Consider the following 15,146-nt stretch of genomic DNA (forward strand, 5'->3'; position numbering starts at 1 on the left):
ATCGTTAATGTGCCTGATATTCTGGAAACCTGCCTGTGAGGTTTTGGTGACGTGTGCGCACTGTTCGCCGGTCAGCCAAACTTCGGCTTACACCTGCTGCGCTCCCCCTGCGCTGACAGTAGACCTGGTTTCAGCTGGCGAGCTTTTAGCGCACCTTCGGCAAAGCCTTTTGGCACAAAACTGTCACTACGCCAAGCTGGATCTGTCGGCAACTCCCCCTGCTGCGCCGCCACACCCATCTCAGCGCACCTCGGTCTGCCAAACTACCAAACTGAGCGTGCCTCGGGTTGCGCTGCTCGAAACTAGCTCTGCGCGGGGTTCGCCACCCTGCGCTGCACCGGAAAACTAGAGCCCTTTATCTTAAAATGTACCTGAGGCAGCCGACCTGCAGACAGTGAGTCTCCTAAGTAGAGGGTAACAGCAGTAACAGCGCCAGGTCACCATCGGTCGGGCATCCCTACTCCTCTTTCAGCTCTCATCAGCATGTGAAACCCGAGCCAATAATAATCCTTGTTCGAGCTCTTGTTTTATCGCTCTCCCGTTTTCTTGATCAACAATGTTAAATGGCAATATAGCCCAATACACAGCTGTAGTCATTAATCTGTACAATCATAACATAATTGTTGGGTGGCTTTCTGTCTGTCCCACTCCTCGCATGTTGGCTGTGCTGCAGTTTTGTTGTTTGCCAACTGAATAGACGATGTAGAAGAGACTCAGCTGTTTTCCTGTTGCTTAGGTGTTTGACTATGGACAGAAGTCTCAACTGAAACAACCTCTAAACACTAGTGTGTCACACAAAAACAGTGTTTGAAAGATTAGACACTGTTGTGTAGAGTGAGTGTCATTTGTGAAAAAAAACATCATTTTACTGAGTGATCTGGTAGTCTCACACACGCATGCATACACACACACAGCTGTGATGTTTGCCTTGCAGTGTACTGACAGTACTTTGGTGTTTTTGGCCAGTGGGTGTGAAGTGTGGCTGCAAGTGTTCACCTCAGTGCCAAACATCATTCTTCTTCTTCTTTCGGGACCAGCAAGAGCCAATCACTTCAACCACATCAGTATTCAGTCCTATGGCTCCCAGCGGAAGGCCAGTTTCCGTTGCACAGTTTAGTCAGACTAATGCGTTCACTGGTGTATTTTACTGTCAATAAACATAGAAATAGTCGTGATCCTTGTGAGCAAAATGAGCTGTAATGCTTAGCTGCCTGTTGCTGTGGCGATATGAGTAATGTTTGCATGTGTGTTCAGAGACACATAGTAGTTGCTTGACATCCTCCCAGAATCACTCTTCATATGTGTTTACAGTCTATCTATAATTTTGTTAACCAGACTGTCTATACTGTAATTTCACTAGTTGGTCTATTCTGTACACACGACATCCATTACATGACTGTCCATCCAGGGAGAGGGATCCCTCCTCTGTTGCTCTTCCTGAGGCTTACTCCATTTTTTTTCCTGTTGAAGGTTTTTTCCCCTTATCTGAAGTGAGGGTCTGAGGACAGTGGGTGTTGTATGCTACACAAACTGTAAAGTTGCCTGAGGCAAACTTGTGATTTGTGATATTGGGCTATATAAATAAAACTGACTTGACTTAAAGTTCTTCAGTGATGTAGCATTCTGAAGACAGGAAGAGGCTGGAAAGAGTTGACTGTTGATGTATGGATGGGGACGTGATGGTGGAAGGAACTGGGGTGTTTCACTACAGACATCTTGTAAGTTTTTTGTTTACTTGTTGAATTGCACTGTTCTTTCTGTCAGAGAATCAATAAAAGACAAAAACATAAAATGTTGAGATTCCCCACCTGTTAGTAAATGTTAGCACAAAGACAACTGACTTGTCTAATATTTTATTTTAAAATGTGAACCAATCATCCAGGCATGAGTGTTCCTATGTTTTTACACACCAGGAAGTGATGTGTGTATTGATAACATGTGAAAGTCATGAAAAGGTCTTGATATGTGTTTGAGCACTTACAGCACCTCACTTCATAGAAACAGGGACTATGTTCCCTTTGTCCTTTTACCCACATGATTTCAGTGGTGTAATGTTTCAAAGTAATTATACTTTGTTAGAGTGCTTGCGTACTTTTTGGAGTATCTGTACTTTACTTGAGTTTTTTACATTTCTGCCAACCTTCACTTTTAATCCACAAAATTTCCAAAACAAAATATATACTTTTACTCCAAAGAATTCCCCTAAAAATTTTACTTACTATAAGATATGGGAAGGAAGGAGGGAGGAAGGGATGGACAGACAAATGAAAAAGTGGGAGGAAAGGAAAAACTGGATTTTGTTCTTTAAATGCTTTAAGTTGTGAAAAGACCTTGTTTTTCTTCAAGTGTAATGTACCCTCCATTTTTACAGTGGTGTACATGTAAAGAAGAAATAAACTTCATAATTGTTTTTTTTATTAGCAGCATTTACTTGCACTTTTACTTTAAACACTTAATTATATTTAATATAATAAATTACTTTTGATACTTAAGTACAGTAAATATCAGATACTTTAAGACTTTTATTTGAGTAATATTCTAATAGGTGACTTCTACCTAAGTCTTTTTTTTCTGGTAAGATATCTGTACTTTTATTCAAGTATGGCTTTCAGATTCCACATACAGAGTGTTAAAGATAGCAACTATTCCTGAAATCATACCTTGTAAAATAGATAATGGCTTCAGAAAATGGGCAGATAAAGGGCTAATTATCGTGAATCAGCTTTTCTGCAGGGAGCATTTAGAATCATATGAACATCTACAGAAAGAATTTGGCTTGTCTGGGATGGATTCCTTTAGATTTCATCAAATATGACACTACTAATCGACATACAGAGATTGGGAGCAAATATGTAAACTACATTTTAATTTTGAAAGGATCTTCCTGCTGACCATGGAGAGAGCGATAAAAAACACTCTCAAAGCCTACTTATCCAGAGGACTTCAAGAGAATATAACAGGAAACACTATAAAAACGAAATGGGAAATTAGCCTAATATTACTATTACAGATTAAATATGGGGAAAGGCGTGCCAGGAGGATCACAAGCTAATAAGTAGCCCTACCTGAAGGGAGTTTGAATGGAAAACCTAAATGAGAGTATTTAAGACTCCTCTTATGTTAGCGAGATACAGCAGCACATCTGAATTATGCTGGAGACAATATGAAAAACCTGGCAACCATACCCACATTTTTTGGGATTGCCCCACATTAGATAAATATTGCAGAGACATTCAGGCGAAGATTAAGCAAATCATGGGGCAGACTTACCTCTAGAGCCAGCATTCTTTATACTGGGAGAGACTCCAGAGGACACCAAAAAACATATATTTGTTTGGGGTGTTGCTGATGATCGCAAAGAAGATGATCACAGTATTGTGGAGAAATGTAAAGCCACCAACTGTCCAATAGTGGAGGGAAAGATTGAAGAGTGTATATTTGATGGAAAGTATAATGGCCAAACTCCAACTAAGTACTGATGTTTTCAACATTAGGTGGACACCAGTAATACTGCAGCTGCTGAGTTTGACCAATTCTGTCCACATGTAATTACAGCCATATATACAGATGTGATTGTGATTGTGTATAAGTGCATGTTCCTGTCTCTACCCTCCAGAGTTTCCCAAGTGTCTTGTTAAACATACTTGGGTGCTTGTGTCTGTGTTGCTTCTGTGAACAGAGTATGACCAAGATTGGTCGATGTGAAGCTTACATTTGTTATGTGATACATCATGTTTGTTTGTTCACTGCTATATGATCAGAGTTAGAAATCAGCATCAGCCACCACCCAAATGCTAGTAAAATATGCATGTAGCTGCTAGATTTGCTTCACTCACCAGCCAAAAAAACAATGGTAGTCTACTGAGTGGCTGGTAGATTTTAGGGATAGGGGGGAAAAAATTGATACAGCATCGTACTGTGATATTTTTGTGTGGCAACATCTTGTCGTCTCACAGTGCCAAGTATCAATTTTTTGATTATGTAAATGATTAAAATGACAAATACAAATTAAATTGCTACAAAAAAAATGGCTAAAGTGAGATAAAGAGACTGAAAACTTTAACTTATTGGATAAGACAGATGTTGACAAAGTTTTCCCGTGGGGACATAATTTACAGGGGGGTTTGCTGCATGTTGGAAATTTTATGTAACATCATTTCTACCCTTAAATCAATCTGAGGTTAGTTCAGAATTTAACCCATACACAGTGAAACTTCAGTCCTATTTGAGTTCTGACCTTTGGAACTCTTTGCAGTGATGTTTCACTTGTTCAGAGAAACATTGTATAACCTTCACTAAACGGTATTTCAGCCTATGATGGGTAAACTCAAGGGTGATGTGTACCTTTATAGTTTTTGGGTGCTGACAGGCAAAGCAAAGATTATGTTTTAATGGAAATGTTACGATCATCACCATCAGCTCTGGATTTGAGGTTAGTACCTGCATCTTTTACTGAACCACTGAGTGATGGAACAGGGAGTTAGAGAGGTAGTCTGGTTGGGTTGGACATGAGCTATTATTGAGCATAAAATATGTAACTTTAGTTTTAAGATGCAGCTAGCCTTTAAGACCTGATGTAATGCTTTGCATCCATATGAGAGAAAGCTAAGCTCCGCCTCTGAGTGGCCACTTTCACATTAAATAGTAAGACCGCAAATCAGCCAATGGAGCAAGTAAAGCTGTATAAAGAGACTGACCCAAAAGGAAAAAATGTTAAACGTGTACAACAGTATTTATCTTTCTATTAAGTTAGACATTCCGGCTTCTTTATCACTATCAAAGCAGAAAGTCTGCGTGACACCCGACACCGAGCAGGAATGGCTGGAGCTGCCGAGGCCGAGAAAAATAGCCCAGGCTGGCTTCAAACTTCATTTCTACTCCGACACATAAACTCATCAACTACACCGGCTGTACAAAGCATGAGAGACTGTTCAGTCACACCGGCTTTATCCTCCAGTGAGTTGCACACAACAATGCAAAGTTCCGAGAGTTTCATTGCAACTACTGTGTTATTATATGCTCCCCTTGGGACATAAAAACCTCAACTTTCAGAGAAGGAATCACAGCTAGCGTTGTAGTTGGTCCCACTGCGAGGACCATTAGAGGAAAATGAAGCACATAGATACAACAGGAGTGCAGCGTGTTAACTACTGTGTTCTTATCATTTCTCCTCCCGGTGGCTCCTCAGCCCTTGTTCCCTAAGGATCCATGTTGTGAACAAAAAGTCAACGTACCGTCAACCGCCGACAGCAAGCAACTCCACAGCAGCAACACCACCACCAGCAGACCGCCCATTTCAAGTCCTCTCCGCGTTAAATCCATAACTCCCGCTCCATTTTCAGATAGCTACTCCTTGATTAAGTTGTAAAATTGTCCACTTTTCTGTGTGTGCATAAACACACATGGGCCAATGTTCCGTTGGACAGCTAGATGTGCGTCTGCATGCGTCTATGTGTGCTTCTCTGTGTGTCCCCCTCTGTCGACTATACTTTTTTTTCCCCCTGTTAAGGCGCTCGTGCTACTTTATACTTTGGACTGTCGAGCTCGCGCACGGATAGAAAGGGCAGGCGGACGTGGTGTGACGTCATCCGACACGAGGCATCAAGATTTTTTTATTTCACTACTAATTAGTGAAATAAAAAAAAACACAAATACAACGACATGTCTGTGTATTGATATACACAAATGTAGCATAGTCTTTTGAGTAATAGTTGAGATGTTGCTTTAACCCTGTCATTGACGAGTTATGGCTATTTCAGTCAGTTATTCCGTAAGTGTTTTAAATCTTCTTTAGCATTAAAAAAAATGAAGTTCATTTTTTTAAATATGCATTTTTCAAAAGATTTTTTACATGTCCACACACAGCATGCGTTAGTTATTTGTGGTGTCAGAGTCAAGTTTTTCAGAGCATAAATAGAGAAATGTTGAGCTTTCCAAATGTTGAGCAGTAAGTGTGTGCTCGTAAATCACCCCTTAAACCTGTCAAACACTGCTGGAGAAATGCAGGTTTCTCAGCGTGCAAAACTTATTTGTAGTTGTTGAAAAATATTGTCTCAGTGAAATTTTCATACAACCTGTCACCTTGATTCTAATTTCTGATAGATGAATAAGCCTCACTGGATTAGTTTTAAAATAAAATAAAAAAATAAATAAAAAACATATAGAAAACATAATGACTAAAAGTTGACCAAAATATCATGAATATTTTTCGACAAAATATATTTTTTTAATTTTATGTTTTGAAGAATAAAAATGACTAAAATGTGACTAATAAGCATTTTCTTCCCAAGACTTAGACTAAATCTAAAATAGTTTTATTAATTAACACTGAAATGGAGAATATGCAGTATAAAGGGAAGTGAAAATCCCTGACTTGACGGGCTTACCAACAGGGCAAAGTGAGCACTGTGTGGCAATTAGTTTGTGGTAATTTATTTATTTTTTGATAATTCAAATTTGTTTGTTAATGCAATATGCACCACAAGCACTCTATAAACTGAAACAATAAAGGCCTTAAGGCAGGCTTGTGGTCCGTGGACCAATTCTAAATGGGCCCGGCTTGTCTTTTAGCCTCCACACAATATTGGTTAATCAAGCAAGATCCACTTACATTTTTTCCGTTTATCTCAAGATGTCTAGACTACCATACAGTTTGTAGAGGTGCACCAAGTAGGAACTGCACAGGTGAAACTAATGTGTTTTTATAAACAGACAATAAACAAGCAAACTAACAGACCTAGCAGCAGACAGTTCATATAGGGAGAAGACACGCCCACAGCAAAGAAGCGTAGAGTCAGCAGTGAGGTTTGCCACTTTTAGGAGCAATGTGAAGTTGAATACTTTTTCACTAAAAACAGTTGTGTTAGTCTCATTTGTTTGTAACTTTTTTTAATAACCCATATGATGTGAGAAGCAGTTGGCCCCTAGGTATTTTCACAATCTGGCCCTCATTCAAAAAGTTTGGACACTCCTGCCTTAAGGCAACATCTGCATTATTACCTAATCATAAAGCTTTGTCTTGCAGGGGGATCCTGAGTTTAAAAGTTTTATTACAAGGGGAATCCATCTGTGAGTAACAATATTAAACAAAAGTCAGAATAAAAGCACAAACAAATAGGCCTACATTCAGTCAAAAATAGCTTGTTTAGTATCAAAGCAACAAACTTATAGAAGCAGGCTGATCAGGTTCATATCATTTGTTCCAAAGTCATTATTTAATATACTTACTGCATATGTTTTCATTAATTGCACTGAATGAATGCAGTCTGTATTTTAGTCCCAGTTACTAAAACAGGTATCTTTAAAAGATAAATAGAACAGCATACAGTAAATGTGTCATTTTCAACAGGTACAGTTCGACTAAATGCATACCGGAGTGTTACATACCCAAGTCCAGTTCCAAGTGGATGGTTAACAGTAAAAAGCATATCAGAAATTTTCTTCAAATACATGACAAAAATAACCCAACATGTATTTGCATGTTTGCCTTCCTCAGGCTGTTCACACACAATGAACCTAAATGAATAATTCTGCACACCTGTTTAAAGTTGAACCCAGTATGTGCAAACACATAACACCAGGAACTGTTGTGACCAAGGTCAGAACAACATAGTGTGTGAACCACTAGAGGACTGCACAGTAGCTCATGTGTGCTTTTGTGAAGTCTAGACTGCCCACATCAGTTTTTGTGGTGTCAGTGTTGTATACTTTTTTTTTTTTTAAATTTCTACTGCCTAAACAGCAGGCGGAATAAAGTTGTTAAGCTTTCACAAACCCAGTGAACATTTTTCTATTGAAAAAATGTTTTAAAAACATCTGTGGTTCCTGGTGGGAAAAAAAGGTAATTGTGAAAACACATCCAGAAAACCACAGAGTATTTGAAGACGGTGATTGAGCGTTCACATCTAGACTATATGTCACCGGGATTTGCAATAGTGAGGTTTTTTTGTCCTCTACAGTGTGCAAATTATACCCTACCATCATTTTGGAGCCTAACTAAGAATTCACATCCAAATTTCTATGTTGAAAGTCAATATTGCAAATCCCAGTGAAATATGGTCTAAATGTAACTGTTCAAACTTTTTCAAATAGTAGTGAAAAAACTTTAACTTTTGAACCCATTCTTAATGTCTTTTCACCATCACTGTTTAAACGCCTTTTAAATATCAATATGCTCACTGTAATATTTTACTGTAAAAGTGGTTCTGGCTTTAGGACGACAACTATAGCAGCAAACAAGTCACAAACTTAGCCATACTAACACATTTAAAGCCTCCACTTAAAGGACAAAGAAGACCATGTGACTTACGCTACAATACATTTGAATTTATTATGCAACAGTTTAAATATAGCATGAAAATGCTCTTTAAATATAATTACAATGAAATAGAAAATGCATAATTGTTGCAGGATCCTTCTAGTTGTAGAAAGAAGTTTGATGTGGTGAAAACCTGTAAATAAAACAACAGAATTACAAAGAAATATATTTTCACTGAGATAAGGGTGATTGTCCATCAAGGGTTTGATATATATTTTTGAGCATAACTGTAATTTCTGTAATTGCAGTATGTAATACATGACAAGGATAAAACAAATTATACTACACAATGTTTGGATGTTGTTGTGTATGTTATGTGTGTATGTTAAATAGCTTTGAGTGTATGTTAAATAGCTTTGAATGGCATCTTCTGTGTTTATATTGTTAAATGTAATGTTGTTGTCTCCTGTCCTAACTTTCGTAGTTGTTATGTCATGTGGTATGTATGTTTGTTTGTTTTTTGCTTTGTTTTTGTTTTTTGTCTTTTGTCCTGATGTGTGTTTGTTTTTATGATGTTGCAAATGGAGCTACTGAGATGCAAGACAAATTTCAGACCTGTTCTGACAATAAAGTATAAATCAATCAATCAACTCCCTTCCCCATGTACCCTCTCACTTTATGTATGAAATCCTGGTTGGTGTTCACTGGGAAGGGTCAGTTTGGGACAGAGGGTCTCTAAGTGACACAGATCTACACCTTCCTATAGCTAACCATCATGTTGCAGCCTCAGCTGACAGAACAATTGTTGCTACTTAATGGAAACAGACGCCCTCCCTACTCATGATGCGTGGCATTTCTCTTTTTTGGACACATTTCTTCCAGTAAATTCAGATGTTAGAACACACACTGCCAAACAGCGTAATATTAATCTGTTAGATAAAGCCAGAGAAAAGATCAAAGCTTTGATTATGCAGCTTGTGTTTATTCGAACCACCTGTAGATTTTGGAAGGTCGTCTTGTTTTGTGTGTGTTGAGTATTAACTGGCATCACACAGCAACCAGTTCAAACTGTTATGGTGTAAGGTTGCTGAAAATCCTAATTCACTTTTGTTAACTTATATAAGATAAGATAAACCAACCCTAACATGTTGTGTTGTGTGCCTTGCAAATCTGTGGCCTTGTTATGTGGCAAGCCTGGAAATTCTGTTGTGCACACAGAGCTTTGGTTAAAGGTTAGGAAAAGACTGTGATTTTGGTGATTTTTAATAATAAAATGCAAATAAAATATTAAATACAAACTCAATATTTAACCAGGATCATAACACCATGATCATTTCCAAATTTTAACCAAGTGCTGTCAGAGCTAAAACAGAACCATTGAAAACAATATCATGCTTTAGTTGCTACAAGCCGACTCTAAGACTGAATTGTTTGAACTAATGAAATACACTGTCAGTGGAAATATGTTCTGCATGAATATTTTGAAACTTGGCAGTTGTGTATGTTGAAAAATGAACATAAATTGTGTAATTGTGCAAAGTAGTAATACATAAATGTCATTTCCAGGACACAAGGTTATCTTGGCCCTTTAGTTCCATTTAAAGGACTGGAAACTAGTCTTCTTTTTCTCCCTTTGACTTATATGAGAGGACAAATATCAGTTTCATGTCTTGTGGCTGAGGAGTTTAGATGCTGATCATGATCTCTGTTGCATATCATTCCATCTCTTAGATAAATATAACTCTGATCTGTACTTCATATACAGACATGTATTGATTTATGACCCTCTGATTTCATTCTCACAAAGAAAGTAAATAGGTGGATTTCCCCAAATGTTGGCCTGTTCCTTTAAAGCAAATCTTACTGACAGTGTTCTCCCCGCTATGTGCCAACAGTTTGTGTTTGTCCCTTTCCTGTTTCAACATGACCCCATGCACAAGACCAGCTCCATAAAGAAATGTTTTTCCCAGCAGAGTTATTAAAGTTTTGTAATTTTTATTGGTTTTTACTTTTACTGTAATTGTGTTTTAAGTGGGTTTCCTCTTTTCAGTTTAGTTTTTATTGTTGAAAAGTGTTGTTTTAGTTAAGTTTTATTAGTTTCAGTATTAGTTTCATTTATTTTTTTATTGAAATATGGAGGATATTTGTCAGGGGCGAGATGTGAAGGCAAGTAACTCAGTTATGTAGACATCCCAGTCTCAGTAAACATAAGCATCAACTCCTCCTCCTGCTTGATGTGTCAACAGATTTCACCAAATTGACACAGACTAAAATTAAAGACATATCCTGTATATTTTTATCGTACCTTAATCAGTATTTTAAGTATATAATATAATTTCAGTTAATTTTCAGAGCTTTTTTTTTAAAAGTAGTTTTTCTTTCAGTTAACTAAAATGTTTCTCCACACCTAGAATTAGTTTTTCGCTGAGTTTAAGTTTACTATCGCTACTTTGTTTCCCAGTAGGTTGTGAAAGAACTTATAACTGGCCTGCACAGTGCCCTGAACTCAACCTCATATGACACCTCTGGGATGAACTGGAATGCCAACTGTGCACCAGACCTAATCACCAACATCAGTGTTGGACCTCACTGATGCTTTTGTGCCTGAATGAGAGTAAATCTCTGCAGCAGGTTGAACATGTGGTGGAAAGACCAAAACCAGCAGAGTGGAGGCTGTTTCAGTGGCATATTAAGGCTCATTAGTAATGGGGGAATTGTTGAGGTGTCCACATAATGTACACTAAAAACTTGTACAAACTGTGTGTGTGTGTGTGTGTGTGTGTGTGTGTGTGTGTGTGTGTGTGTGTGTGTGCGTGCGTGCGTGCGTGCGTGCGTGCGTGCGTGCGTGCGTGCGTGCGTGCGTGTGTGTGTGTGAGGTAAGCATTTTTAATGACTCTTTGTAGCTTAGATAATAGGGACTGAGCTTTCCATGTCTCAACAGAAAAACATTTTGATTGCCTGACTACACATCTGGACGGCAATGCTCTTCACTGCACTATGTAACAATAGATCTTCTATAACATTTTCCAAGAATACACAGTACAACAGCAGAACATCCCGAATAATGAGGATGAATTACTTGGTCAGTGTTTAACACTGCACTCCACAGCAGTAAGACAAGTGAAGGGGCTTTGTGGCATAGAGACAAACACCACCCCTTGCGCACTGATGGAAAGTGAGGTGAAACGTCCCAGATCTTTGTCTTCACATACACCTAAAGCCAAGCCAGCGCTGGCATTTCTCCTCTCCTTTCTGAATGCCTTGTTTCTCTGCTCCAACTGGCCTGCACTCTAAAGGCTCTGTAAACTCAAAGCACATGTTCTCCTCCTCTGGCTCTCCATTTACATGTGAGACAGGCAGGCAGTTATTCCACACCATAGAATATGCACTACAGACCAGGTATCATTGTTTTGGCAACTGTGGAAGTAGAAGCTGTGGCTGTAGTGGCACAGCTAGTAGCAGCCCTTTTCATTATTAGGAGCATTCTGATTCTTTCAAAGTAGCAAAACCACAGCATAAAAATATTATAAAGTAAGAGTGGGAAAAGATCGACATAGCATTGATATTTAACATGATTTTTTTATTGGCAAAATCATATCAATACATAGATGCCAAGGATCAGTTTTTTTTTTATATATTTAGAATATTAATATTGCAAATACAAATGAGACTTTTGGTAATCTGTTAGACTGAAAAAAATCAATTGCCTTTTCAGTGAACTAGATACATTTTGCTGCAATAAAAATGATTAAAGTGAGATGAAAAGACTGAAAATTTATTCTTATTAGATAATACAAAAGTTTTCTTTTTCGGCATAATTTGCAATTAAATAGCACAATGAATTGCAATATAACTCAATATATATTATCACAATACTCAGCATAACACAACACATTTAAAATGGCAATTATAAGTTTATAAAGTTTATTTATAAAGCACATTTAAAAAACAGTTGACTGAAGTGCTGTACAGTTATGCTGTACAGTTAGATACAATATAAATAATCAAGCACAAATATAGTAATAAATAAAACAGTAATAAGAAATCAATTTAGAACAAAGTTAGAATAAAAGAGAAAGTAAGAAAGAAAGAGCCGAGAATACTCGCCTAGCATGGATTGAACACCAAGGAGAAAAGATGGGTTTTCAGCAGAGTTTTAAAGTGCTCAACAGACTGTGCAGATCTAACCTGGAAAGGCAGGCTGTTCCACAGCTTTGGGGCCGCCACTGAAAAGGCTCGGTCCCCGAGGTACTTGTAGTAGTGTGAGGCTGAACAAGCTCTGATAAATAAGATGGTACCAAACCATTTAAACATTTAAAAACAATTAATGAAACTTTGAACTGGATCCTAAAATTAACGGGCAGCCAGTGCAACGATGCAAGGACAGGACTAATGTGATCAAGCTTTTTGTTTCCAGTCAGCAGGTGGGCGGCTGCATTTTGGACTATCTGTAAACGGCGCAGTGCTGACTGGTCAAGACCAACAAACAAAGAATAACAATAGTCTAAGCGTGATGTAACAAAGGTATGGATAACTCTCTCAAAATCATTTCTTGGGAGATATGCCTTTACTTTTGCTAATAGTCTCAACTGAAAAAAGCTTGTTTTGACTATAGAGCTTATTTGTTTGTCAAATCTAAAATCACTGTCTAAAATAAAACCAAGGTTCCTTGCAAAATGATGACAGTGAGACTTAAGGGTCCCAATGGCACTGTCATAGCCATCCAAGAGGTTTTGTTGGCCAAATAAAATTATCTCAGTTTTATTTCTGTTCAAGGAGAGAAAGTTTACTTCCATCCAGGATCGGATGTCATTGAGGCAGTCTAATAAAACCTGGACAGAGGCTTGATCATTTGTTTTTAACGGCAGATAGATTTGAACATCATCTGCAAAGCAATGAAACGAGACATTGTGCTTTCTAAACTTAGATCCCAAAGGTAGGATGTATATTAAAAAAAGGAGAGGGCCCAAAATGGAACCCTGAGGCACCCCACAGCTCATGGGGGAAGTGGCCGAAGAATACTGGCCCAGCTGGACAGAAAAGCTTCTATCTGAGAGGTAGGATCGAAACCACTTCAGAACAGTACCCCTAATGCCCACACAAGTATTTAAGTGTGACAGGAGAATATTGTAATCGACTGTATCAAAAGCAGCTGACAGATCCAGAAGGACCAGGACAGCAGAGTTACCAGAGTCAGCTGTTAAAAGAAGGTCATTTAAAATTCTTAAAAGCGCTGTGCTATGGCGTAGCTTAAAACCAGACTGGAACTTCTCAGAAATGCCATTTAGATCAATAAAAGACTGCAGCTTTTCATATACCACCTTCTCCAAGACCTTAGAAAGAAAAGGAAACTTGGAGATGGGCCTAAAGTTGGAGAAGACTGTGGGGTCAAGATTGTGTTTTTTTTATGAGGGGCTGGACCACAGTATGCTTAAATGCAGCTGGAACACAGCCAGTCAACAAAGATGAATTTATCAGATCCATAACATAGGGCCCAATGATATGGAAAACATCCTTAGAAAGATGAGGTGGGATGCTGTCAAGGGAACAGTAGGAAGGTCTGAGGTGCTGAACAATACCATTGTCGAGAGAGACACTTGCTCAAAACTCTCAAAAACAGCAGGACAGATGGGAGAGACAGCAGGATCTGATAGAGACGGCAAAAGAGAAGACCTAATATCATTCACACTTGTTGTTAAATGGACTTGCATTTGTTTAGTGTCTTTCTATTCTTCTGACTACCTCATGTCACATTGGGTGCGGTTACATGATGGCTTCTCATTCAGAATGAAATAAATCTGAATGAAATCATTTGTCTTTCCAGGTAGTTTACGTGGATTCATTCCGAATGAGGGTTTACACGGGAGATCAGTTTAATTGCCTTTTAATCGCCTGTATTCAGGTCCGCGCAAGGTTTGGGGCAGGGAAGGTTTCTGATTGGATAGGGGGCATTTACCTTTACCGGAAGAAAACACAATCCTCATTCCGGATAACAAGATGGTTGACGACACCGTTCTTAGTGCCTTTTTCTGGCTTGTTTTGCTTATATTCTTGAAGCAGCAGGTCTACTGTCAGCGCAGGCGGAGTGCAGCCGGTGTAAGCCGAAGTTTGGCTGACCGGCGGACAGTGTGCACACGTCACCAAAACCTCACAGGCAGGTTTCCAGAATATCAGGCACATTAACAATGCAATAAATACCCCAAAACCACTATTCAATGCAACTATCTGCAATCAGCACATAAATGTATCTCTATATCGACTGTCCCGTCACATCTGATGTCAGATCAAAGGGGATTGGCACCGTTTGGCACGTTTGGCACGCGTAATGGAAACCCAACCTGATTTGATTAACACAGCTGCAAACTAATGAGTTCACATCCCTCTCAGCCAACCACAAACAGCCACAGCATCAGATAGGGAGTATATATTCAGCATCTGTCATCTTAGAAAAGTCAAAAGAAAAGAAACAGAGTGAGACTGCGAGAGAGAAAGAGAGAGCGCGCGCGCACGAGAGAAACGCAACATTGATTTACAATTGTGGTGACCTCCTCCCAGGCTACCTTTGCATCATCAGCCCGTGGAGGTCTGCTCGCAGTTCCGTATATTCGGACACTGCGAGCTTGGACCTCCCGGACCAAAACATCAGTTTCCTCCTGGGAGAAGTTTGGCCGTCTGACGCTGCTGCTCTCTTCTGCCATGGCGAATTGAGTAAACTCTCATTACGCCTTCGCGCGGCGCATTTAAGGGCGAGGAGAGGGGCTCATTTGATTGGTGTGATGTGTGTAAAACCCACTCCACGCCTTCTCTCCTCCCTCTTTCCGACTTGCGCAGGTAGGAGGGACAGAGGTGGGAAAGAGGAGTAGCTGCACCAGGCGCACGGTGTGCCAAA

At 39.1% G+C, this 15,146-nt stretch overlaps 1 protein-coding gene across 1 annotated transcript in view; it reads right to left on the reverse strand.

Annotated features, from left to right (window-relative positions):
- lrp5 (low density lipoprotein receptor-related protein 5) overlaps positions 1-5,506 on the reverse strand; it is a 116,763-nt gene extending 111,257 nt beyond the window's left edge. The window contains exon 1 of the mRNA XM_050072198.1: positions 5,235-5,506. Coding sequence (XP_049928155.1) covers positions 5,235-5,322 — 88 coding nt within the window. The 5' untranslated portion in view covers positions 5,323-5,506. The remainder of the gene's footprint in view (positions 1-5,234) is intronic.
- Between the last annotated feature and the right edge of the window lie 9,640 nt (positions 5,507-15,146).

The sequence above is a fragment of the Epinephelus moara genome, chromosome 20 (genome assembly GCF_006386435.1).
Source record: "Epinephelus moara isolate mb chromosome 20, YSFRI_EMoa_1.0, whole genome shotgun sequence".
Lineage (NCBI taxonomy): Eukaryota > Metazoa > Chordata > Actinopteri > Perciformes > Serranidae > Epinephelus > Epinephelus moara.